General features: G+C 37.7%; 1 protein-coding gene across 4 annotated transcripts in view; it reads left to right on the forward strand.

Moving 5' to 3' along the window:
- Positions 1–26,039, forward strand: part of Tek (TEK receptor tyrosine kinase) — a 110,105-nt gene that overhangs the window by 20,479 nt on the left and 63,587 nt on the right. For all 4 annotated transcript variants that reach the window (XM_046467352.2, XM_046467350.2, XM_046467353.2 and 1 more), the window contains exon 2: positions 21,920–22,231. In XM_046467352.2, the coding sequence (XP_046323308.1) occupies positions 21,920–22,231 (312 nt within the window). The remainder of the gene's footprint in view (positions 1–21,919; positions 22,232–26,039) is intronic.

Genomic DNA, 26,039 nt, shown 5'->3' on the forward strand with positions numbered 1-26,039 from the left:
TCCTGTTCATGTAGAAACATTTGGAGACGCAGAAAAACATTTTAAAAAATCTAGCTGCTAGAGTTAATCAGATGTTGTTGTTGTTCTTCTTCTTCTACTTCTTCTTTTATTTTTTTTTTACAAAGTAGTTTGTTTTATTGTAATTTTTCCATATTTTTATTGATGCATATAATTATACAGAATAGTAGGATTTGTTGTTACATATTTATACATGTACCCAATATAATAATGAAGTTTGGCCAATATCATTCCCCAGTATTTCCCCTTCCCCTCTAAGTAGTTTGTTATAAATTGATATATTACTTAAGAAAAGTTAAGTCTCCTATCAATAATCCAGTTCAAACAGGCAGCAATATCCTTTCTTGCTCTTTCATCCGAAATATCCATGTAAATTTTCTTCTGATCTTGAATTTATTTCTTCATTACATCTTGCCTATAGAGATAAAAACTTAAAAAAGGCAATTAGAGTCGGTATAGTTGAAATTAATATGGAAACATATGTATGCCATTCAGGAAAATAAATCTGGTCCTTTTGAGATCTTGAAGACTATTCATGTAACACCTAATTTGAAAATATTGCAGGCAACAGGATTAGCACACTTAGATTCAAAAATAAATATAATCTTAATAATAAATATTAACAATCAAAAACAAATTTTGAGTAACTGAAGACTTCTGTTTCTGGCAAGGATGGCATAACTGGGTAATGGGATCCAAATCCCCTAGAATTAGAGACATTTATTTAAGAGAGTTTAAGTTTTGTTTTTGAGGTCTTTGAGAAAAATAATTCTAAAGTTCATCTGAAAAAGATAAAAAGGCTTGCAGGTATTGTCAAGTTAATGATAAGAGATTCCCTATAAAATAGAATGTATAAGCATGCCTCTAGCAACAGTATTTAAAATACAAAAGCACAATCCTGTAATCTCAGTGACTCAGGAGGCTGAGGCAAGAGGATTGCAACTTCCAGCTCAGCCTGAGCAACTTAGTGAGAACCTGTTTCAAAATTAAACAAACAAACAAAAACAAAAACATGAACCATGGGTTTGTAGCTCAGTAGTGAAGCATCCCTGGTTCAATCCCCAGTACCCACCCCCTCCGCCCCCCCCAAAAAAAGAAAAGCAAAAGCAAAACAAAAAATAATGTGGCAGATAAATGTGGCAGAATAGAAAGCCTCCAAAGAGACTGTAATTATACATGAAAGCAACATTGGAAAAGGGAAGCATCAAAAATCAATAGGTAAAAGGTGAACAGTTTTTTAAATGCTTTGACCAGATGTGCTTCTTAATGATACAAGAAGATACCTATGTCTATATAGAGGGAGGGAGAGAGTGAGAGATAGCTTTGATTGTTTAGATTAAACATCAGTTAACTATAACCTTTAAAGAGAAACACAGTCGTGTGTGCTCTGCTATATTGCAGGAGCCCAGAGAGAAAAACAGAGGTCTTAACTATAGGACCATAAACCAGAAGGGATCACATGGAGAGTGCAGTCACAGAGCTAATACAGGTTTTCTTTGCTGCATGTTATTGCTGAGTAAAGCCTGAAACAAATCCTGCCACCTAGATAAACCTGAAGTGGAGTGAGGAAGGGGGAAGTGTGAAAGTGAACACCAAAACTGGGATGAGAGGGTCACCTGTACATTATTAACTTAATGCTGTATAGGTTGTAGTTTATTAGATCATGAGGTAGCTGGTAATGTCCAGAAATTTCCACCATCAGAAAGGAATGTCATATGCTCTGTGTCTTTTGCTTTTCACCCTCTCATAAACTTTAGGAGGCACTGTCAGTTGACTTGGAGTAAGGTGAAGAATGTATCCCGCCACTGCCCTCCAGGATCTTCCCCTGGCTCCCTTTGTCATTACAATGCTATGTGGCACAAGTCCTCACTTTCTTTGTTCCCTACAACTCTCCCATTATACAGCAGGCCTGTGGCTTCATTCTTGCTTAATAGAGCTCTAGTAGCTCCAAGGAAGGACCTAAGGGGCTAGCACAGCTGGCATGGGTGTGACCCAGGCCTGGTCCTGGGCCTCACCCTTTTATTTAACATAATATTTTACTTGGTAAAACAATGCCTCTACTTCAGTAAGAACACACTGGGGAATGACTGATATGAGCTGTGGGGATTTGCTCTGGCAACGACAGCTGGAGCTAGAATGACTGCTGAGTAGCCTGCGTGAATAGTTATAGACTATTGGACCAGGAGTTAGAAGTACAGTTTGAATCTGGACTGTGAAGCATGGAAAGTTGATTTGTATCTTCTCTTTGCTTTAAGCTGGAAATCAGATAAGCATACCTGTATGAAAAGGCTGGTAAGACTTGGGGCTTTTGACTGAATGTTCTGGCTGAGGGAATGTATTTAAAGTCATGAACATGATGAGTTTGATTCTTGTCAGTGGAGTAGCAAAACATGTTTGCTAAAAAGAAGAATTTTGGGTATATGAACTGTCATTATATTAGTATTGATATAGTGTATAATTGGATTAGAGAGCTAACATCATCTCATTTACTCTGAGATTCATTGCCCACAAACTTGAAGTCCTTTAGGACCTTGGGGACTCTATTGAATGTGTACAGTTACATCCTTCTCAGCAACATTTCAGTGTTTCTCCCTTTTAAACATTAAAATTTTGAAATTAACCACACAGACCTCAGCCAAGCTTGAATTTTAATTGCACACAACAGAGAAAAATTCTGGCTTTCTTTGATTCTTTGATCACATTCTATATTCCACAATCTAAGCACTATAATCAATTTAACCTAGTTTTTAATGCCTTTAGGAACCCAAATTAGGAGAATCAGATTATATTTGATACCTAGGACTCTGGGCTGATTAGTCATATTTTAAAATTCTGAATCCAGGGATTTTAAATTTCATTCTTAGAACCCATGTAAATCTTGTTTTCCAGTTGTAATCCTCCACTGTAAATGTGTGTCATCCTTGGATGTCATTCTCAGATTTCACCACTGAATAGTCCACAAATTGAAACTTGTTTTCATAATCTCCTTCTAGATCAAGATCCATCTAATGATTTGATAAATAGAGAATGGAAGTTTTAGCAATGCAGCTCAGGAGGCCAGGACTTGGAAGGAATACAGATCTGAGTTTTCAGAAGCATAAGTGCCAACTGTGGCTCATTTCTTGTATTGTTTCTTTGGGCTGTTATGACACGAGAAAAAAGGACAAAATGGGCATTAAGAAACAATTTTTGTCTTTATATATAATTATCAGCTTATTCTCTGTACCTTATTTTCTCTAGCTATAAGGTGAAAATGCTATCACAAACATTAACTTTTCCCCATGATAGACTCTGATGGCAGGATGTCAGCTCAATGGGGTCTGGTTTTGACGATTTTGCAGGGGACCAGACCCATTTTCTCTTCATTGGTCTTACAGCTTCTGTAATCACTGATTGTTATCACCTTTATCTTCATAATCATTATTGGAATTATTTATTGACTATTCTATGTGCCACAAACTTTTTAATTGACATATAGGCTGCATATATTTATGGAGTGCCATGTGATGTCTTGATATATTATATAATGTTCAAATCAGGGTAAATATAGCTATTGTTTAAATGTTTATCACTTTTATAGTACCAAATTCAAAATCCTTTTTCTAACTTTTTAAAAATATACAGAACATTGTGGTTATCAATAGTCACCCTCCTGTGAATAGAATATCCACACTTTTTTCTCCTTAGTATCTGTTTATCAGCCTTTCCCTATCCCTCTCTTCCCCTACTCTCCCTATCCAGTCTTGCCGTACATTTACTATAGCTTCCATAAAATTTATAAAACATTTTATTACATCTGCATATGTTTATCCATCCACAGGGAAATTCTAGTGTATTACCTCCATTTTTATAGATGACCACTCTGAGGCATAGATGCTCAATAGCTTGCTTACGGTACTATGTGACCTATGCGAACAGTGGCAGATTTAGAATTCAAACTCGGGATGACTTGTTGCCTAGCCTCTGACCACATACTGGTGGCTCTCATGATCAGCAGTACTAATCTGGGCCCTGCACCTTTATACCACCTGCACTCTGAGACAGGCATGGCCCTGCACAGGCATCAGGAGGCAGAAGATAATGTAGGCATGCCACCATGGTGAAGGCACTGATATAAATCCAAGGCTTAGTGGGTCGACCACAAGTAGCTTGCTTGCTTTCTGATGAATTCAATTCTTAAAATATTTATCTTTTCATTTTCTATGTACAATACTACCATCCAGCGACACTATCAACATTTTCTAGATAAGATAAAATTTTATACCCCTCTCTGTGGAATTCCAATGCCTCTACAAGTTTTCCCTTGTGAATGCCCAGGGCTCTTACCTTTTCATGGGTTCCTCTAACACTGCCTGGGTTTCAGTTTTGATTTAGTTGAATTCATACACCCTCTTGTTTACTCCTGCCTGTGCTTCTCTGTTCAGCTGCATGTCCATCTAGATGTGCAACTCAGCCTTTCACCTCATTTAAAAATAAGAACAGCAACAATTTCTACACACACACACACACACACACTGGGACAGAGGCACACTCATAAACACAGACAATGCATTTGTGAGTGTAACTCACTGAACTGAATAATTGAAACAAAGAGGTAAATTATACTGGGACAGTAGAAGCAACTTCATATTAAGTACAAAACAACTGTATTTGTCAAATCCTTCAGCTGCCCATTGTATTGCTTGGCATTTCTTTTTGTGTCCTCTTTCCTTTTGTGCCACCTGTTGGATTTTTGATTGGGATTACATTAAATTTATTTTTTAATTTAGAGTTTTTGTCTTTCCAAAATTCTGCCTTTCCACTTAACATAAAACATCTCCTTGTCTTTAAACCTTTTTTTTTTTTTATCTTTTGGTAAAATCTCATATAGAACCTTTCATGTAATGTTATTAGGTCATATTTTAACATACTTGTGGTATATTAAAACATTCTTGCCTTTTGGGGATGAATCCATAGTACTATGGAAGACAGATCATTTAATAAATGTGTTGAATTCCTTTGCTAATATTAGGGATTTTTGCTTTTCAGTGAGAGATGTAGTATTTTTTTAAAATTATTTTTTAGCTTTATTTTAACAGCACTATATCAGCTTAAATGGATTGGTAGCCTTGCTTTCTACTTTCAAGAAATATTCTCATATTATATAAACTCATCAGCAATATTTTCATATTATATAAACTCACCAGCTGGCCCTGTGAATTTTGGGTGATATAGTTGAGGCTTTTACTTTTTTTTTTTTTTTTTTGTACCAGGGATTGAACCCAGGGGCACTTAAACACTGATCCACATTCCCCACCCCTTTTTTATATTTTATCTAGAGACAGGGTCTCACTAAGTTGCTTTAAGGCCTCACTAAATTGGTCAGACTGGCTTTGAACTTGTGATCTTCATGCCTTGGCCTCCTGAACAGCTGGGAGTGCAGGCATAAACCAACATGCTCGGTGAGGTTTTTTCTTATTGAGTTTAACTTTACAAATTTGTATTTCCTAACAAATCATCTTATGTGTATTTTAAGATTTATTAGCTGAAAATTATACATGAGATTTTCTTGTGATTTAAAGTATTTTCTCAACATTTTACTCTCAATGTTTTACTTCAAAATAGATGTCCGAGGCTTGGTATTATGAATTGTATCCACATAAAGGATCATCTCAGAATTCTCATTTTCCCCCTTTTTAGTTTTTTTTTCCTCTCTCTGCCTTTTTTGAGTCTTAGTTGTTTTAAAATGGTTTCCTAAGTGGAGTTATTGTTTTGTTTACAATAGGCAAATATTTAAAACGATGTCTTTGAAAGCAATTTTGGACTTACAGCAATTTTGAAAGTAGAGTTCTTATTTTTCTAGAAATTCTATTTTTTTTAACATTTGAACTTTTCTGAGAATCATTAGAAGACTGTTGTATGATTTTTAAGATGTTAGTTTGCTTCCATTTTCGTTCCCAAATTTATTGTTAAACTTGATTTATTGTGGTATAGGGTAATTTTGTTGTTTCAGGAATATTTCCTGGGCAATTTCCCTTTGTTAGACTTCATTAATTTGTGTATGTGTGGCATAATAGGAGTTAGAAAAGGGCTGAAGTTCCACTGTCATACACTGGTTCTCTGTACTAGCTCTAAGGAGTGAAATAGTTCTCTACCATTTGGTAAATAAGTGCTATTAGGTCTCCTGAGTTCCCCTGTCCTGCTGCCTTGGCTTCCTGGGCACTCCTTTAGGATCTCTAGACTACCCATGACTCAGCAACAAAAAAGTTAATGTCTTGGCTCATCAGAATTTCTCAGGTTCCTTTTCTGATGCTCAAACGTGTGTCTATTTTCAATGGTTGGTCTGCGTCATTAGATTATTTTGAATACCACCTTCAAGATATATCAAGTTTATTAGGCAAATTCAAGCATATATTCTTGGTCTAAAAGATGTACAAAACAAATATAAATAATGCAAGTGATTTCCACATGCTCTTCACTTCAAGGGCATATACCCCAAACCAAGCTTAGTATCAATTATTTGGTTCCTGAAGTTCCCATTGTGACCACCATGTGTGAATGCTGCCTAGTTCTTGAACGCCAGCCAACTACTTATATCTGATTCTCACCAAGGAAATGGTGATCTACTCCAGTGCTGGAGGAAAGCCTGGTTGTTATATCTGTGAATAAATGATGTATGTCTACATTATCCTTCATGGCTTATTTAAAGAATTGTCAAGAGTACTTTTGTCTCTACATAATTTTTTACCCACTGATCTTGAGAACCCTGAATCCTGGGCTGGGGATGTAGTTTAGTGGTAGACTGCTTTCCTAGCAAGCATGAAGCCCTGGGTTTAACCCCCAGTACCTTAAAAAAAAAAAAAAAAAAACCCAAACTCTGTCTCTTAATAATATGTTGCTCTGTGGGGCACAATCACTTTGATAAGTATGGCATGAAGGTTTTCGGGGAAAAAATAAGGGGAATTTTCTGATTTAAGGTGTAGAGTTATAAATACCTGAAAAAATTACATACAATTATGAAATTATTTTGTATCTTCAAGTTTTACCTTTGATTTTTAATCTACTTCACCTGCCAGAATTTGAGAGAATTAAGATATTATCTTCAAAAACTCCTGTGCTTTTCTTGCATTCTTTTTGCTTTTATCAGTTTTTTTTTTCTTTATACTGATTCTCTGATTCAAGGCACAAAGACATATAACCTCTACGCTTCCCTTATGGGCTTTACTTTTCCAACAACATAAAAAAGTTAGGCTTTGTTCTAGTTCATGCCTTCTACCTTAAATTCTACATTTTCTGAAATGTATATTACTACCTTTGCTTTATTTTCCTTTAATTTTGGCCTTTTTCTTTTAATTTCTTGATAAATTCTTTGCCCATCTCTTTGATTTTAAGATTTTGTGATTTTTGTGCTTAGTGTGTCTCCTATTAGCATCATCTTGGAAGATTTAAATTTTTCCATAGTGTCAGAGTATTTGTCTTCCTATATGCTAACTTAAATATCTATCTTTAAATCATTGATACTACTTAATCTTAGCTTCTGATGTACTGACTTAAGCTTTGTTTTGTTTTACACTTTCCTGCTGTTCCTTTTTGGTGTTTTTTCCCCTCTTTTTGCTTATTTGGCTTAGACTTTGTTTACATTGATCTTCCCTAGTCATTTGTGATGTATACATCCTGTTTGTAAAACTTTATTATTTGTTACCTTTAAGTTTTCAAAAGCACTCCTTAGTCCACACTTCTCTATTTCTAATAATAAATAAGGAAAACATATTTTGAGACTTACATAGTATTGAGGAACTGTGCACACGTTCATCCTTTTCCTTTCCAAGTCTTTCCTAACTTACTATGAAACTTGAGATTCAATTTGCTTTCTATAGTATATAATTTCAATTTTGAGGGGAATAATTGACATTAAAATAGTTCAATGATAAAAATACTCTTTTCAGTCTCATTCCATTGGTCTTTGTGGTTTCTAGATGTGACAGTAGGTTGACTGTAGGTGCCCTTCATTTTTCTCCTGTCTTTAGTGGGAAGCTGGGAGAGGCTATAGGTTGCCAGGCAAATGACATTTTAAATCTGAAAGTCAGACTTAAGTATGTGGATATATTTCCATTATATGAAATTAAGTAGATGCAATCTCAGATTTTTTAAATCTTCAAATCCTCTTTATTTTCTGTAATTCAAGAAACAGATGTGATAGGTTTGGATTTTCTGTTATGACAGTGTTTTAGTCAGCTTTTTTTTTTTTTTTTTTTTTTTGGTGCTGTGACTAAAGGATCTGACCAGAACAACTATAGAGGAGAAAAACTTTAGTCAGGGGCTTACAGTTTCAGAGGTCTTAGTCCACAGAAGGCTGGCTCCATTCTTCAGGGCTTGAGGTGAGGCTGAACATCATGGAGAGTGTGGCAGAGGGAAGCAGCTCACATCATGGTGACCAGGAAGCAGACAGAAAGACTTCACTCTCCAGATACAAATATATACCCCAAAGCCATATCCCAATTTTCACCTCCTCCAGCCACACCTGACCAGTTCAGTTACCAAGTCAGTCCCTATAGGGGATTAAATCACTGATTGGGTTAAGACTCTTACAACCCAATCATTTCTCCTCTGAACCTTCTTGCATTGTCATACATTGTGAGCATTTTGGGGACACCTTCCATCCAAATCATAACAGACAATCTGTACATGAACTTTGTATTTTAAGTTGTGAAAAATATATGGAACACAAATCCCTATTACCAATGAGGTTTGAGTAGCACCTTGGAAGAGATTAGACCTCAGCAGATAAATATATATAAGGGAGGGTGTCTTTAGTAGAAGAAACAATGTCCACAATGGCCAGGAAAGGGAAGGCTGGAGGGGGTCTAAAAGACCACTGATACTAAAATTTTGCAGTTGCTCATGTGAGAGAGAACAAGGGGTTGCATATGAGAGACTGTACTGAGCTAGAATGGACAGACCAGGGGACTGATGAGGGGCAGAGAATTGTTGACAAGAACTTGGAGTTTGCAAGCACTTGTGATTGAAAAGGTTAGACTTTTACAAATAAAGAAGGAAGAGAGGGAAAGTATATATATGCTGAGTTCATTCTGCACATACTGCACTTTAATTGACTATGTAGGATCCAGCAGGCGTTATTATAATGTGTTTACAGTGGGGAAGAGGTTAGACTGAAATACCTAGATTTGGAACAGGTGGTAACTGAAACTCTGGGAGTTGATGAGCTCACTAAGAAAGCAGAAGTGGTGTCTTCCATAGTACTGATCAGGCCATAATCTCTGCACTAAGGCCAGAGCCAGTTGCTGAGTTTGGGCAAGGAGAATGAAAGGGAAACAAGATCCAAGGGAAACCTGCTATTTTAGATTCAAAGTCTTACACAAGGTCTGCAGAGTGCTCATGTGGAATGATGAAAGAACTGCGACAATGGATAATCAATGAAATAGTGCATATGGAGAACCCACCCTGCCAAGCTCTGTCAGATCAAAGGTAGGGCTGTGAACACTAATCCCATGTTTTACATTTGAGGTCTCATTTAGTCATCACCGATCCTTATTTTGTCTAAGCCAGTTTCCTTTTCTGCACTATGAAGATGCAATGTCCAATTCACATGTTGTTGTAAGCATAAACTAAACGATGCATTTAAAAAATCTGAAATGTGGTAGGTACTTAATAACTTATGGCTATTATGTTATTAAAATACTTCTATCAGTCAGTCATGTATAATTGAAACAGTCCTTGAAAAACAGAACTAGCAAATACTTGATAGTGGGGATTTGCAAACTGTGTTTCTTAAAGAAATAGCAGCTCATGGGAGGTATCCAAGGGACTGCTTTGAGGCTGGGGGAATAGATACACGGATGGGCATCTATCTCCCTCCTGCCAGTCTAGAGAAAATTTGGTTTTATTTATTTGTGAGTGTTGCTTAGAATGAGTGTAGACCAAATGTGCAAAAGGAAGGAGCAGTTTTTGAACCTAGAGAGAGCAGACTGGCTGTCCATAAGAACTGTGGCTTCTGCAGAAGGCTTACTAGGGAGGGAGCTGGGAGAGTACTTACCCTGGCTAACTCTCCTTCTGTACTGGTGCTACCCATGAGCTTTACTCAATCTGAGACAGGCAGTTTCTGCAGCCCCAGAGGTGGGTGTGGAAGGCTAGAGAGCAGCTGGTGAGGTGAACACCTTGTCAAAATGAAGAACCCCCATTATAGCCTGGTCTTAGCAAATGAGACTCTTACAGGATGAAGTCCAAATGTGTATACTAGAACCAGCATGAAGGTACACACCTGTAGTCCCAGCTACTTGAGAGGCTGAGACAAGAGGATCCCTTGAGCCTGGGTAGCATAGCAAGACCCCATCTCAAGAAAAAAAGGGGTAGCATAGCAAGACCCCATCTCAAGAAAAAAGGGGGAAGGAGTAAATAAATCTTTATGCTAAATGGACCCAGCCATACCCAGAATATCCAACTGGAACAATGAATGAAATTGCCCTTTTGGCTTTTATATTTTTGGATGGTTTCATATTTTCATATTTTTGTGTGGTTTTCCCCCAAGAGACTGCACAGATAGATAGCCCTGTCTCCTTGCTGCCAGAGCCACTTGATCTTATGTTGTCTACTTAGGAAGATAAAAGAAGAGTTCTCCTATGTCATTAGTGTGATGAGATGCATGGCAGGTGCTAATGTAAGATCAAGGCCTGTCACACTGCTGTGCCTGCTAGGTACCAAGTCAGCCTAGTTAGTAAGACAGAGCCTCCACTCTGTGGAATCTGTCAGGCTTTCCTGTGTAGGTGAGTGCATGAGACAAATCCGGGGAACCAAGCAGGAATCAGCCAGTTGACTGTGGATGGAGGAGGCTTTATTGGAGGAGGGCAATGCAGACAGGCAGTGTAGCTCATGTGAAGATTCCAGATGTGATTCCTAAAGAGCTCCCAATTTGTTTGAAATTATTCTACTGTTGTTGGAAGAAATGTGGGGCTTGAATTAAGAATACAAGTAATAATAAAGGTTGGTGAGGATGTGGGGGGAAAGGTACACTCATGCATTGCTGGTGAGATTGCAAATTGGTGCTGGAAAACAGTATGGTGATTCCTTGGAAAATTTGGCCCAATTATCCTACTCCTCAGCATATACCCAAAGGACTTAAAATCAAAATACTCAGTGACACAGCCATATCAATGTTTATAGCAGCTCAATTCACAGTTGGATATAAACTCTGGAACCAACCTAGGTGCCCTTATTATGGCATTTGCTGGTAAATGGATAGAACTGAAGATTATCATGCTAAGTGAAATGAGCCGATCCCCCAAAACCAAAGGCCAAATGTTCTCTCTGATATGTGGATGCTAACTCGTGCTAAGGAGGAGGGGGGGCGGAGAATAGAAATTCATTGGATTATACAAAGGGGAGTGAAGGGAAAGGAGGGGAGATGGGAATAGGAAAGACAGTACAATAAATAGGACATAACTTTCCTATGTTCATTATGAATACAAGACCAGTGTAGCTCCACATCATGAGCAACCACATACCATACCTATACTCCATGTAGGTCTATGTATAATATGTTGGGCCTGATGGGGGCTCAAGAGGATTAGTGTAAATATGGCCATATCTAGGATGTTTTAAGAGCCCTCTCAATGAGGAACCTCCTCTTAATATTTCATGAGACATTTAGGCCTGAGTTTAAGAGGGGAATAGGTAATGTAGTATCCAGTTGGAATTCCATCTGGCAAAAGTGTCTATAGTTTGGAAGTGCACAGGATTTTTTTTTTTTGGATGGAGGAAAGGGAATATGGTCAGACAAGCTGCTTTTCAAATAGATGGCAATCAGTCATAGAAATAATTCACATTAAGCCTGAAGAACAAGAGATTCCTGTAATAAAGGAATTCCTAAATCAAATGATATAAACCTAGAGGGCCCCTTTACCCTCTTCCACGAGGTGAAGTTCATGACCCTGTTAGTGAGCCAGCAGAGTTGATGATTCAGAATCCAGAGCTAGTGTCCTGCTCCAGAGGGAAGAAAAGCAAAGTACCGTAAACGGGAGGGAAGACCCACTGGGCAAAAGATGAGAAAATTACCTCTCATTGTCAGGTTCTCTATTTACTCATGAAATGATTTAGGACAAACATCAGGTTTTCTGTTGTTTTAGAATATCAAGCAAGTGACTTGGCCTTTCCCTAGGAAATAGTTTTGTGCTTTACAGGCACTTCCCCATAAAAGATCTCTTTAGTCTGCACAACATTCTTATTAGGATATTTTGACCACCACTTTAAAGCTAAAGCATGGGTTGAAAGACAGATTCAGTTGAATTTTAAAGCCAAAGAACATTCCACAAAAGTGTTGGTAGGAGCAGAATATTAACTATTCACAGACTGATTTTTAAAGACAAAGAAGAAAATGTAAGGGAGTGTTTTCAGGCCCAGAGATACACAGGAGGACTTTGTGATAGGTCAGGTAAGCAGTCTCCTGAGGCTCAGTGCTAAGGCCCATGGGCAGCTGCTCAGATTCTTCAAGTAGCCTCCTTGCCCTATCCCCCCAGGCTGCCAAACCTCTCAACTGGATGCAAAACTGCTTTTCCGGAATTACTTGCCTGTGAAGAGAATTGGTCTCCTGTTTGAAAGCAAAGAGTAAGAATCAAAAGACTTTTGAAGGAAGCAGAGAGCACCTTCCTTGGCTCTTGTTTCCTGTCAGCATGGGTTTGAAGTATGAGGGAAGGTAGGCAGGACACAAAGCCATTTTCAGTCCTTTGTTGGGGGTGGACACAGACCACAGTTTTATACAGATTTACTTGATCAAACTGGCTTTGTACCATGCTGATAAAAATGTCCCTTTATGCAAGCATCAATGATTTCAAAGCTATGCTCCTATTTTACAAATGAGGAGACAGAACTTTAAGACCAAAGCTCTTATAGCTACTTTACTGTCCCAGGAATAGTTGACTGTACCAGGCGATTAGCAATTCACAAAATAGTTACCTGGGTTTTAGGCATAGTACTTTCCCTTCCTGTTGGAATTCTTTTGATTCGACTCAAACATATTCAATAGAGGTACAATCTGTCAATTAGCGCATGGTGCTGGGGAGTTGAAGGTCAATAAAGTAGAATTCTGTGCTTCAGGGAGTCACTATCTAAAGCAGGAGAGAAACAATGTAATGACTAATTAGAATGCTGCCATTAAAGTGATTAATTATTGCATGTGCCTTTTTAAAATTTTTTATTTTTTATTTGATCTAATTAGTTATACATGACAGTATAATTGCATGTGCCTTTTTATAAATAAAATCTTTTAAAATTACAAAAGAAATATAATTCTAAATATTCTAACTAGCTCTTGATTTTTTTTATTCAAATAAGTGTGTAGTGGCATGTTGTTATGGTTTTAATTAGCTTTGTGCTAATGGCTAATGATATTGAATATTTTTTTTGTGCTCATTGCTATCATGTATTGTTTTAGGTGAAATGTGTTAAATCTTTTGCTTATTTATTTACTTTTTAAAAATTGGATTGTTTGTTTTCTTACTGTTGAGTTTAGAGCTTCTTATACATTCTTATACAATCTTAGGCCAAGGAAGGTGCTCTCTGTTTCCTTCAAAAGTCTTTTGATTCTTACTCTTTTCTTTCAAGGTTGACCTTAACAGGAGACCAATTCTCTTCACTTGCAAGTAATTCTGGAAAAACAGTTTTGCATCCAGCTGAGAGGTTTGGCAGCCTGGGGGGATAGGGCAAGGAGGCTACTTGAAGAACCTGAGCAGCTGCCCATGGGCCTTTGCACTGAACCTCAGGAGACTGCTTACCTGACCTAACACAAAGTCCTCCTGTGTGTCTCTGGGCCTGAAAACACTCCCTTGCATTTTCTTCTTTGTCTTTAAAAATGTTTTCGGGTAGGTGATTTGCAAATAATTTGTCTTTATTTTCTTAACCATGTCTTTCATAGACTAAAGATTTAAATTTTGATAGAGTCTAATTGGTTGGTTTCTTTTTCTTTATCAAAATTTTGGTGTCATAGCTAATAATTCACTCTCTGCCTATCTCCAACATCATGAATATTTTTCTCCTATATCCCCCCTGAAAGTTTTTATTTTAACATTTTACACAATCCATTTTTAGTTAATTTTTGTATAAGAGAAAGGGGACCAGGGGGAAAGAAGGGAGGGAGAGGGGAGGTTCTGGGGATTGAAATGGAGCAAATTATGTTATATTCATTTATGAATATGTCAAAATGAACACTACTATGAATAACTTTAATGAACTAAAAAAATCATTTGTAAAGTGAGAATTTAACTGGATAGTATTTGTAAAGTACCTAACACAGTGTTTCTTATATAGTATATAATAAAAAAGTGTTAGCATTCTTCCCTACATGGTAAAATCTTAGGCCTGCTCGGAGGGCTTGACTTCTTTTGTCAATCTTAATTTAGAACAATTATAATTCTGAATTGCTTTCCTTATAGACTCATTTCTTTGGCTTGCTCCTTTAACTGTTCTCAGTGGAATGGATTGGCTTTCTTTCTTTCTTTTTTTTTTAATCCTTGGTTACTCTCTTTTTGGTGCAGTCAAGTTAAATAACTTTCTCTTTGGGGAGCTGGAGAACAGGGCCCTGAGAAGCTAAAAGAGTTTTGTTCAATGATGTCTTAGACAATAGAGGTATTTGATTCTGAGTATGTGCAATGTGGGTTTTATCCTAGGGCAGCATAGGGGAGAGGTAGATGATTGAATAAGAAGAGTACAGAAAGAGAAAGTGGCTTGGGTACAAAGACAGAATCCTTCCATACCAGATTTTTTGGTGCTGGATGGAAGTGGTCCAATTATAGAGCATCCCTTTCTCTTTCTCAGGGCAAAGTAAATAGGAAAGATGATTGTCAGGATTAGGGATGTCTGTGATATTCATTCCTTGGTACTTCTATTCCCTCTGTTCTGTACGGTTTCCAAATTTTTCACCACTTATCTCTAGTGTCTTTCCTCCTATCCTAATTACTACCAAGCTCCAGGATTCTCCAGGTGGCATCCTACCAGATTTGTAAATGTTCTAAAGTCTGTCTCACTAAAGATTTGGCCATTTACACTGCAACCCTGGGGTGACAGAAAGGGCCTTAGAAAATCAGAATTCAAGAGTTGGCTTTACTACTCCTTTGTATGACAACCAACCGATGTCTTGTCTAGGCCCTTAGTCTCTTTCCTATTGCTCATTGTTATGGTTTAGATATGAGTTGTGCTCTAAATTCAAGTGTTAGATAAGGTGAGAAAGTTTAGAGGTGAAATCATGGAGTTATGATATCCTTAACCTAATCAGTGCCTTAATACAGTTGAATGGATTAACTGGGTGCTAACTATGGGCAGGCAGGATATGGCTGGAGGAGGCAGGTCACTGGGGATGTGCCTTTGGGGAATGTATTTTGTCCCTGGTAAGTGGAGGAGCCCCCTACCTCTTTCTGCTTCCTGGTGGTCATATCCTGAGCTGCTTTCCTCTACTACACACTTCCTCCATGATGTGTGGCCTCATCAAGAGCCCAGAGCAATGGAGCCAGCTGACTATGGACTGAGACCTCTGAAATCCTTAGTGCTAAACAAACTTTCCCTCCTCTGAACTTGTACTTGACAGGGCCTTAGATCACAGCAGCAACAAAACTTTCTAAAACACCCCTTATAAAGCATAAGGCTTGCACTGGACAATCTCTAAAGTTTCTTTCCAGTTTAAAAATATCCTTGACCCTATTTCCTCCACCCTCGTACCTCCCAGAATGGATTTGCATGTAGATGTACACATGTACAAGACATTCAATAAAGTCTCACTCTGTGGATGCTGCCTATTTCCTGGAAATAAAAAGTTGACCACCAGTTGACTGATTCTAATTCTAATTAAAACCTGTGTTATTCAGTCTTGATGGAAATTTTCTGGCATTTGAAGGTGGGGAGAAGATACTACTCTCTCCAACAGACAGACAAGGTCCGCATTTGGCTGGGAAACAGAGACAGGAAGTGGGCATGCCCTTAGGGGAGGCTGGTTTGGCACAACTCCTGGGTGAAAATACTTTGTTTGAAAGACACAGCCCAGCCACATCCAGGATGCCTTGTCTAACTCTAAACTCCCAGGTATACAATAAAAAGTTAGTGACTTCCTTTAGTTATTTCCAGTCTTGTGCATTTCGGTATCATCTTGTTAATTGCCTAATGTTTTCTTGGAAGGAACCTTGAGGATGGAGTATGGCTCAGATTTACTAATACATAAAAGGATAATGGAGAACAACAACAGAAAAGATTAAAGTGTTGGAAGCATGCCTGGGAACTGTATTTCTTCAGGGGAGACAAGAAGTCACAGAAGATACTAAAAATACTTTAACATAGTGTTGACACGGAGAAATGGCGCCAGTAGGTCTTAGAACCCCAAAACAGAAATTAATGCCAGTGTTAGGACAGATTTAAGAAGTGAATCCTATTAAATATTTATTCATTCTTTAAAACCCTGCCTAGTAGTTATCCTTTTGGGGAAGACTTTTCTATCTTCTCCTATCTGCCTTGCTCTGTCTCAGTAATTCCAATATTCTTTTAGACTAAATGTTGCCAAACCTTTCCTTCCCAAGTCAGGTCTGATTAAGTTCACCATTGTTCTGTCCATAGTATCTTGTTACTCCCTCTCATAGTTTCTAGCATGGTACCAACCTTGTATTTATTAGTGTAATTCATTTTCCATGTCTTTGTCCCCCATTTTCTTGTGAAAACCTATAGGGATGGGCTGAGAACATACCTGTTTTACTCTTTGTTGTGTCTCTAGGGCCTAGTGCAGTGAACACATCAAAGGTACTCAGTACATTTGTTTAGTAAATGAATAAATGGACACATAAATGACTTGAGTACATTTGAAGAGACTATTCCTTTACTAGATAGTTTAAACAATACCTAATATTCAAGCCATTCCACAAAGTACCCTGGATAGTTTTGGGATTGTCTTTGCTTCTTTGGCTCATTGCCAATGGGTCTTGATTCCAGAAATGCTTTGGGCTAAGGCCTTTTCAGTTCATTGCCAATCCCCTGATCTCTGAAGTGCTTTTGGCCAGAGTAGTCCTGACTGTCATTTCAAATATTCAGAAATATTTAAAATACCTATAAAATGACCACAAACAACTTCAAAAAATTGTAAACATAGCTAATATGTTTAAACTTTTAAGAACCATACAGAAGGTTGTTCTGAAGATGTGGTACATATTCCAAACACGTTAATGAAACTCCACCCCCCAAAAAAATTCTGAGGTAATGCACAAGGGAATGGACTCACTGTGCAAACATTTAACCTGGTTTTTCCTTTTGGCCTGCCAATGCTTCCAGATCATTGAGCTAGGTTAATCAGCACTTGACTATGTGCAGCTGTGCTGAACTGGAATAGACGAGGGTATGCTAATTGGAGCAAGCATGTGGTGCTGTAACAGAATGTTTTATTGACATTCATGTTTAAACATTCATTTTCTTCATCTGTTAAAAAGGAGTTAAAATGGGTGACCTCTGAGGTTTTATGATTTTAATTAAGCAGAATCATTTTTCCCCAAATGAAATCTGATGTGGATCCCAAATGTAAACAAAAAACATTGAGCAGCTTGCTGAGAGTGCATGTGTGTGGGTGTCTGGAATTCATTCTGTTGCTTTGACCTCTCCTACTCTCTGAAACTTCAGGAACACCTTTTTTGAAAATGAGAAGTAATTATTCCTTGAGATTTAGTTTGAAAAAACGTGGCACTGCCTCTAATTTCTCATTCAATTTAGTTCGATTACATGGGAGTTGTGATTCAAGTCCAAAATCACTTCTCTACTTCTTCTTTAAATTCTTTTTAGTTATACATGACAGTAGAATCTCTGGCTATTTTTGAAGAAAAATATTTCCATGTCTTAGTTAAGGGCTCATTTTTCAAAACAATATTGAATATAACAAAATCCAAATGCAAAACAAGAGTTAGACATTTGAATTCACCATGATGAGGTTTGGTGAGAAAATGCATCTGTGAAAGATCAGATGCTGCTGAGTAGAGTTCACAGCAAATTCAGTGAGCAAGACATTTGAGAGTAGGATTAGGTTTTCAGTGTGCTGATCAATGATTCACTTGGAAATTAACAATCGTCTTGCCACAAGGCAAGTTTTTTTTTTTTTTTTTTTTTTGCCAAGAACACAATTATGTAAACACTGTAAAGTGCTTAAGAAATCTTTGCTATGAAAAAATAGTATTGCACTCAAAAAGATAAGATGTGTGGATTTCAATGTACATTGTACTTATGGAAGATTCTTGGCCTTGTTGATAAAATATAAATGGAATTAATCAGTAAATTTGATCAGAGCCCCTCAGGCTGTAGGTATGATGAAAAAACTCAATATTAGCCCCCAATATTGAGTTAAAAAGGAGTTAAAATGGATGACTTGGAGAGGATTGCTGTAATGTAAGGAAAAGAGTTAGGCATGGGAACTGATATTGGCATGAGTCCATGTGGGATCTGTCTTTCCATGGTTATTCTCAGGACAGTGTCCCTAGTAACCAGTTCCTTGGGTGATGCCAGCTGTGCTGTTCAGTAATGCCTCTCAAGGTGTCAGCAGTAGAATCCTTTCAAGAAGCCACAGGCCAGAGTTGTACCAATTGTAGTGGGGTGGGCCTCTGCTCTATTCTCTTTGAAAGGCCCAGTGTAGCCACCTTTCTCCTTTTAAATTTTATTTTAACCCCATTTTTCAGCATTGTAGAGTGACATCACATTCCTTAATAGTCCAAAGAAGAGAGTGAGTGAAAATGCATTATTTGAATGCAATCCAAGATTAAGAGTGGCTATAGGGATAGGTGGTAAGAGACATGTATTTTTATGGCCATTGATTCCCTTCCAATAATCCATTTTTTAAGGGAAAACCAATAACATTTACTTTTATTACATTTAATTTTTGTGCATGGGTAATATTCAAATCATTTAAAAGCTATACATATGCATATGGCAAAAGTCCTTTCCCTGTTGTTTTTCATTGAATACTCAGTTCTCCCCTAATAGGTCACATGTGTTCTTAGTTCTGTATGTCACTTTCTAGAAATTCTTTAGACATATGCAAGTAAATACAGATTCTTATTTTAATAAAACTAGGCAAATGATTCAGCTCAGGATAGGTTATCTCCTCTTATATATAAAACTCACATGTACAATCCTTCTGTTTTGATTGTAGTTGGTATTACAAAGGACAGAGCTCACCGATGGAAGAAAGCTTCCTGTAACTGTCATGTTAAATAAGGTGGCAAAATGTAATCAAGTCCGGACTCTCAGAGTACATACAATTTCCCTTTTCATTATTGAAAGAAGAGGGAGATAACTGGAAGAACAAGAGGAAAAAAGTCTCTAGATCCATACCTAGAAACTATTTACAGCTGAAGCTTGGTTGTCTTTTCAAATCATCTGCTTTTTCTATTATTTCCTACAGTCATTAAATAAACCTCAGCCAGTGCCAGTGGTGTTAATTTAGAGCAGAACCCATGGTTTTGGCAAATCACTCAACTGGCCCTAGAAATAGGGTTGGATCTAACTGGAGCTGAAAGAGTGACAGTTTCCTTCCTCTCGATGACCCCTTCTGGAACATGCCTGGAATGATGAGCGCAGGAGATATGGTGGTGTTCGCTTGGAAGCAGTGCTAGTTTGGGTGTGCACATAAAGAGGGAGGTGTGTACTGGTGCTATTTTGGGGGCTGTAATTCCACTGCTAGGGTTCCTCTCTCATCCTCTTTTGCAACACTTTTAAAAAGTCCTAACCTTTGTCCCCTTTCCTGAGATTTTAAAAGTTATCCACAAGGTTCGATGTAAGATAGATCCTTCCATTTGTGGTCAGATTGGGAAATCCATTATAGGAGAGGGTTTTTTTTTTTTTTTTGTCCTTCAATCCCCTATATACGATGCTTATATTGACTTTGAAATTCTTCTTCCTAAATAACTAGATAAAGATTTAACTCCAAGTAAGGGAATTCTCGAAATCGAATTTCATACCAGGCACAATGCTTGGCCTAAGTAGATTATCAAATAATGTCTGATAAATGAATGCCAATTGACTGCAGATGCTCAGGAACTACTGATCACCTATCTATGGTATTTTGTAAAAACAATAACATTTGTTTTTGCCTCCTAAAAACTCAGTTATCAAAACAATCTGTTGATGATGGAAAGGAGATCAGTTTAGATTCATGGGAGTGCTTTCATTTTTAAGTTAGTTATTATAAAATTAGGAGCATGGTAAGTGGATAGACTTGGATCAGACAGACCTGGAGTAGGAATAGGAATAGACCTGGAATAGAGTTTTGGCATCACTCCATCCATCCAACAAACACTTAAGTTCTGTATGTGTCAAAATTAGGCAGAGTATTTCTATATAAATCAATTCCTAAGTTCCCATTCCTATGCAGAATAGCTCATGGAACTTACCATTGAGGGGAATAGAATAAATAAAGTAATCACAAATTATGGTGATATTTATGAAATAAACTGGAGGCTGAGGTAGAAGAAAATGGGATGAGAATGTGTAGGTATTATATACAGCAAGCAGAGAAACCCTCTATGAGAAAGTGGCGTTTAAGCTGAGACCCAACAAATGAACAGAAGTTAGTTCAATGGTGAAGAAGAGTCTTACAGGCAGAGTGTATGGCAAATAGATAGACTTTAAGTATGGAAAGGGTGTGGTGTATTTGAGGACTAACGGATGAGTGAGCATTTAAACCCCAGCTCTGCCTTACATAGCTCTGAAAGATCAAACAAGCTACTCAATCTTTTGAGCCTTCAGCTCTTCATATTTAAAATTGAGATAAAAAAAGCATGCTACAGAGGGTTGTTGGGAGAATTTAATGGGTATTAAACTAAACAGAGTGTAACTTGCCTGAATAACTTTATATCTACATAGAGGTCTTTGAGTTTCCGGTTGGGTCCTCATCATCCAATGAATGTGCTTGATCTTTCTATTCTGCTGATCATGTTGTGTAAACTTGGGGTCAACCATCACCAGAGCTAGAAAATATTTTTCATCCCTGATATTTCCACATTTATAAAGGAGAGAATAGACAGATTCCACTTATTCAAGTTAGAAACTTTAGAAATCAATAGAGAAGAAGAATGTGGTAGATTTTGGGGGTTGTAGGTGGGTGGAGAGAGAAATAACAAGAAAGTAAAACAAAGTTTTTTTTTAAAGTGTGCTTTATCATTTATGGAATACATTTATAGAACGAATGTTAAAGGTCAGGCATGGTTTTGTTTTACGCTTGGAAAGGGGGTGAGGTTTGTGACTAGGTGTTCTGAAAACAGAAGAAAGAGAAATGAAATATGGTCACTGGGCATTCAGAATATGACAGTGCTTGGCAGGTTATTTAATCTTCACAAAAATTCTGAATTTGTCACCATTTTAAAGAGGAAGCAAATGAGGTTCAGAGGAAAATGCAGACTTCACTTAGTCACTGTCCCTCTCATTGTGAAGAATTTAATGTAAAACTGGGGAAGTTTTAAAAAATGAGGCTCTATTTCATTGGCATGAGTGAATGCAGTTGTTGCTTCTTTATAACACTTTATTTTGGCAATACTACATAGCATCAATAATAACTAATAATAATTACTAGTTATAATGAATAATGATAGTAATTCTAGTATAATTTATCTCAGCTCAACAAGAATTTACAGAGTGCCCAAGTAGGTCTCAGGCAATATAGTGCATAGAGATATATAGTGCATGGCTTGTTGTGGTGGTGGTGGGATTTACAGTGCATTGCCCCCAGGGTATTCAGAGGGGCAAGGGAATTAGCAGGGTCTGGGTGATAAAGGGTCTTGAAGCTTTGGTGACAAGTGGAATTTTAGAAAGACTATCTATTTTTAGACAATACTTTAGACAATACTAGTTTACCCCACGAGCCATGTTAATGGCCTTCAGCATGCATTATTCTCCATTTTTCCTTTAGGAACAGTGGAAGGTGCCATGGACTTGATCTTGATTAATTCCTTACCTCTTGTATCTGATGCTGAAACATCCCTCACCTGCATCGCCTCTGGATGGCATCCCCATGAGCCCATCACCATAGGGAGAGACTTTGAAGCCTTAATGAACCAGCACCAAGATCCACTGGAAGTTACCCAAGATGTGACCAGAGAATGGGCTAAAAAAGTCGTGTGGAAGAGAGAAAAGGCTAGTAAAATCAATGGCGCCTATTTCTGTGAAGGGCGAGTTCGAGGACGGGCAATAAGGATACGGACCATGAAGATGCGTCAACAAGGTAATATGCCCCTAAATGTGGACAGGTGAGGTCCACTGGGAGCACATACCTTTTGTTTTGGCAGCTGCTCCCTCAGAGGCTGCATGAACTGTCTGAGTGTAGAGCTCAAGGACCTTTTTGTTGTCTCGGGACCTAAGATTGCTGTCTCGGGTACCTAGAATAATAGACATAAAAGACCATCCAGCCCAACTCCCTCGGTAGACATTGTGTCTAGTTCATGATATGAAATATATCATAGGTTCACTTTATGACATTTATTGTATACATGTAACATAGTCATGTCTTCATATGAAAATTATGGCAAAAAAATCCATTGCCAAATTATTGGTTATTTTGAGATTTCTCATTAAGTTTTCATTTGATACTTTGTTTTGTTTTTTCCTAAATGCTCATACTAGAAGTTAATATTTTCATGAGAAAATTATGTAGAAATAAAATCTTCAAAAGGGTAATATCTATCAGTAAGTAGCTCAATTTAATTGGTTACTTGATGTATCAGTTACCTATTGCCACAACTATATTGTGTAATGTAATCACAATGGCATATGACATGGAGCATTTTAGTGTGAGGCTGTCAGCTGGGTTGATGAGTGACTCTGTTGGCCTTGGTGGGGCTTTCTTAATACATGGTGTTGGCTGGCTGCAGGCTTTTCACTCTAGCCTTGGCTGGGGCAACTTGGCTCGGTTCCATGTGGCTATTATCTTGCAGCAGGCCAACCTAGGTATGATCTCATGAATATGGTAGAAGTGCAAGAGAACAACGTAGGCACAGAATTACCCATGATTATGCCTCATTTTATTTCCCAAAGCAAGTCAAAGATTCAGAGTGAGGGCATTGCAAACTTAAGTGGCAACAAGCATGGATTCCAGCTGTGTGTGATGCCCTCTCCTTGGAATGATCCAGCCTCTCATCCAGACACCTTCTCTGGGTTGCTGATACCTAAAATACAGAAGTCCTTTCCAAATTAATACTGTCTAGACACAAAGGTTCAGAATTTATTTTAAAAAATAATGGTATTGTGAGCTCTTTGGGGATTTAGTTTTATAATAATGATAATAATAATAATAACAACAACAACAACTATTATTATTATTATTATTACTATTATTATTATTAAGCTGACCCAGATAAGTAACACACCTCTGCACATTTCTCATTGTTAGTTTCTTATATAGGAATCTACAGGATTTGTAGGTCCATGTTTCTCAGTGTTGAACATATTTATTGATCAACTATGGGTCTTGCTAAAATGCAGATGGTGACTCAGTCATTAGGGAAGAGTCCTGAGACTCTTCTGGGTAGTAGGTTCTGGGTGATAAGAAAATGCTCTACCACAAACCATATTTTGAGGAGCAAGAGTTTAGTCAGCTAGTATCTGGGGTCCACCTGAAAACATTTCTTTGAATTTGTTAATGGTGGTAAGTAAAAAATTTGAGGGCAATAAGCTTATTTTAAGGTCAAAAGTGATAACATCGCTATTCATTACAAATGAAGGAAAGGATTTTCTTACCAAAACTGAAATGTTCACCTTTAAGTGACACCAGAGCAAGTGGGAAAAGCATACAACAGAAATTCCCAGGAATGCAGCCCTCCAGTGAGGGAAGAGAGGTTGAACAAAGGATGTGAGGTGTGCCAAAGCTATCACGGCTGAAAGTCAGCTCTATTATTTTTCATATGTCATTTTGGATTTGACTTGTGTAAAAAGTAAATGTTCTGCTGAGTGTCCATGTCCTGAATGAAGATGATATGAGATTTTTACTCTATGGTTTCATGGAAGTGAAGTGAGGAGCACCACCCAGTTCTTCTTAGGCTCTTCCAAGATTACCCCTGACAATATATAAATAGTAAAATGTATCCCCATTGGGAGTTAAAAATAAACTGCAATAATGTCTCCCAATTGAGAGTCTAGATCACCACAGGTAAAGGATAAGGCAAGGCAGGCTTGGATAGTGAGCAATAGTGAAGAGAGATTGGCTTTTAGACCTATACTTACCTGAATTTGAATTCTCTACCACTTACCAACTGTGTTTCCTTAAGCAAGTCATTTAACTTCTGTTAGTCTCATTTATCACCATCTGTGAAATAGTTATAATACCTACATAATTCTGCTGTTTTAAATAAGGTGGTGTACATGTTAATTCCCATGCATACATCGATGTGCAGAATAGAGTTAATGATATGATTTCAGAGCCTATATTTGTAACCCTCACATTTATACCCTTGTATATTGGTCTCAATGATAACAATTGTCTTTCTTTGAGCACTTTTTCTTTAAATAAGAAAACAATTCTACAACCCTACAAAATGACCCAGGGCACAGAGTAGAAGTGTGGAAGTCAGCCAGACATGGGTTTGATCCTAGCTCTGCACTGAATGGTAGGACTTCAGGCACATCACTTAATTGGGGTTCTAGTTTTTCCTTATTTGAAAAAGAGTGGAAGATAAAGATTTTACCACAAGAAAATTTAAGAATCAAATAAAAATACCAACATTATCTGGTTCACAGAACATGTTCAACAACTCTTATTTTGTTGCCTTGGAGTAGTAATTTAGTGGGACTGTTAATTTTCCTACTCAATTGTAGAATTTTTAAATATCACATATTAACATAACTGCAGAGGTTTAATCAAAATGGAAAAATAGATGGCATGTTTTCTCCTGTAGTTGCAATAACAGCCTCTCAGATTGGGGAACTGGTTCTGCTTTTTTTAATTGACCACCCAGTAGGAGAGATATGGCACAGGGTAAGTGATATCCATCATGGTGAATCAAGAAAACCTCCCCAACTGTCCTCATGCTGCTATTCATTCCCTAGAAAAACATCCTGGGATCTCAGAAATGCCTGCTCAGGGACACAGCAGGAGAGGATAAACATCAGTATATTCCCACTTCTGCTGACATGTGCATCTGGGAGGAAGTGGAAAATCCATCTGAGATGTGCCAAAACACAGCTTATGTTGGCTCACACATCCCAAATAGCCAAATCATTTTTATCAATGGCCTCATCCAAAACAATCAACAGCAGTTTGTTCAAACCTCACAGGTGATTTCATTTGGGGGTAGGAAGTTATAAATAAATTTTGATCCAAAGAACTATTTCAGAATAATCCATTAGAAAAGACACAGGGTTTATTTTTTTTTCTTCCTGTTTTCATTTGAGAAATAGCTTTACATTAAGAACATCAAACTACCCAAACATGACTTGTGAGTTTGATGGAGGGGAACCATCTGTATCCAAATAGCACAAATAAACACATTAAAAGCATAAAGGAGATGGGAAAACCTGAAATTAAATTCATTCTTTTTTTTCATCGTATAACTATTCTTGAGTCTGTCTTGTGCTGCAATGTTAATGGAGATGCAATGTTAATATTTCCTGAATACTTTTTCTGTGCCTGACATTTCCCCTGGCAACATTATATATGCTGCCATCTCATTTATGCTAATCAGAGGAGCACAACTAAGACTCATTAATAGATGAGGCTCATCATTGTTTCAATGCATTCACTAGTGAGCATTGGACCTGGAAGTCGAACTCAGGTCCCATCCTGAGGCCAGGCTCTAACCATCACTGTGCTGCTTTTCAAAACACTCTAGGTCCTGCCTCCACATACCCCTGGAACACAGTCTGGTAGGGGGCATTCACCGTGAGCAGGAATGTGATGGGGGAAGGGTAGGGTATTTGGAGAGTAGCCATGAGACCACCTGACTTGGATTCTAGAAAGTGTGCAAGGCCCCCAGAGACATCTACATGGAGACCCATGAATGAGTAGGAGCTGGTGAGGTGTGGGGGAAAGAAGCGGAAGA

Source organism: Marmota monax, unplaced genomic scaffold, assembly GCF_021218885.2.
Source record: "Marmota monax isolate L192 unplaced genomic scaffold, Marmota_monax_Labrador192_F-V1.1 WCK01_AAM20220418_F8-fsc00033, whole genome shotgun sequence".
Lineage (NCBI taxonomy): Eukaryota > Metazoa > Chordata > Mammalia > Rodentia > Sciuridae > Marmota > Marmota monax.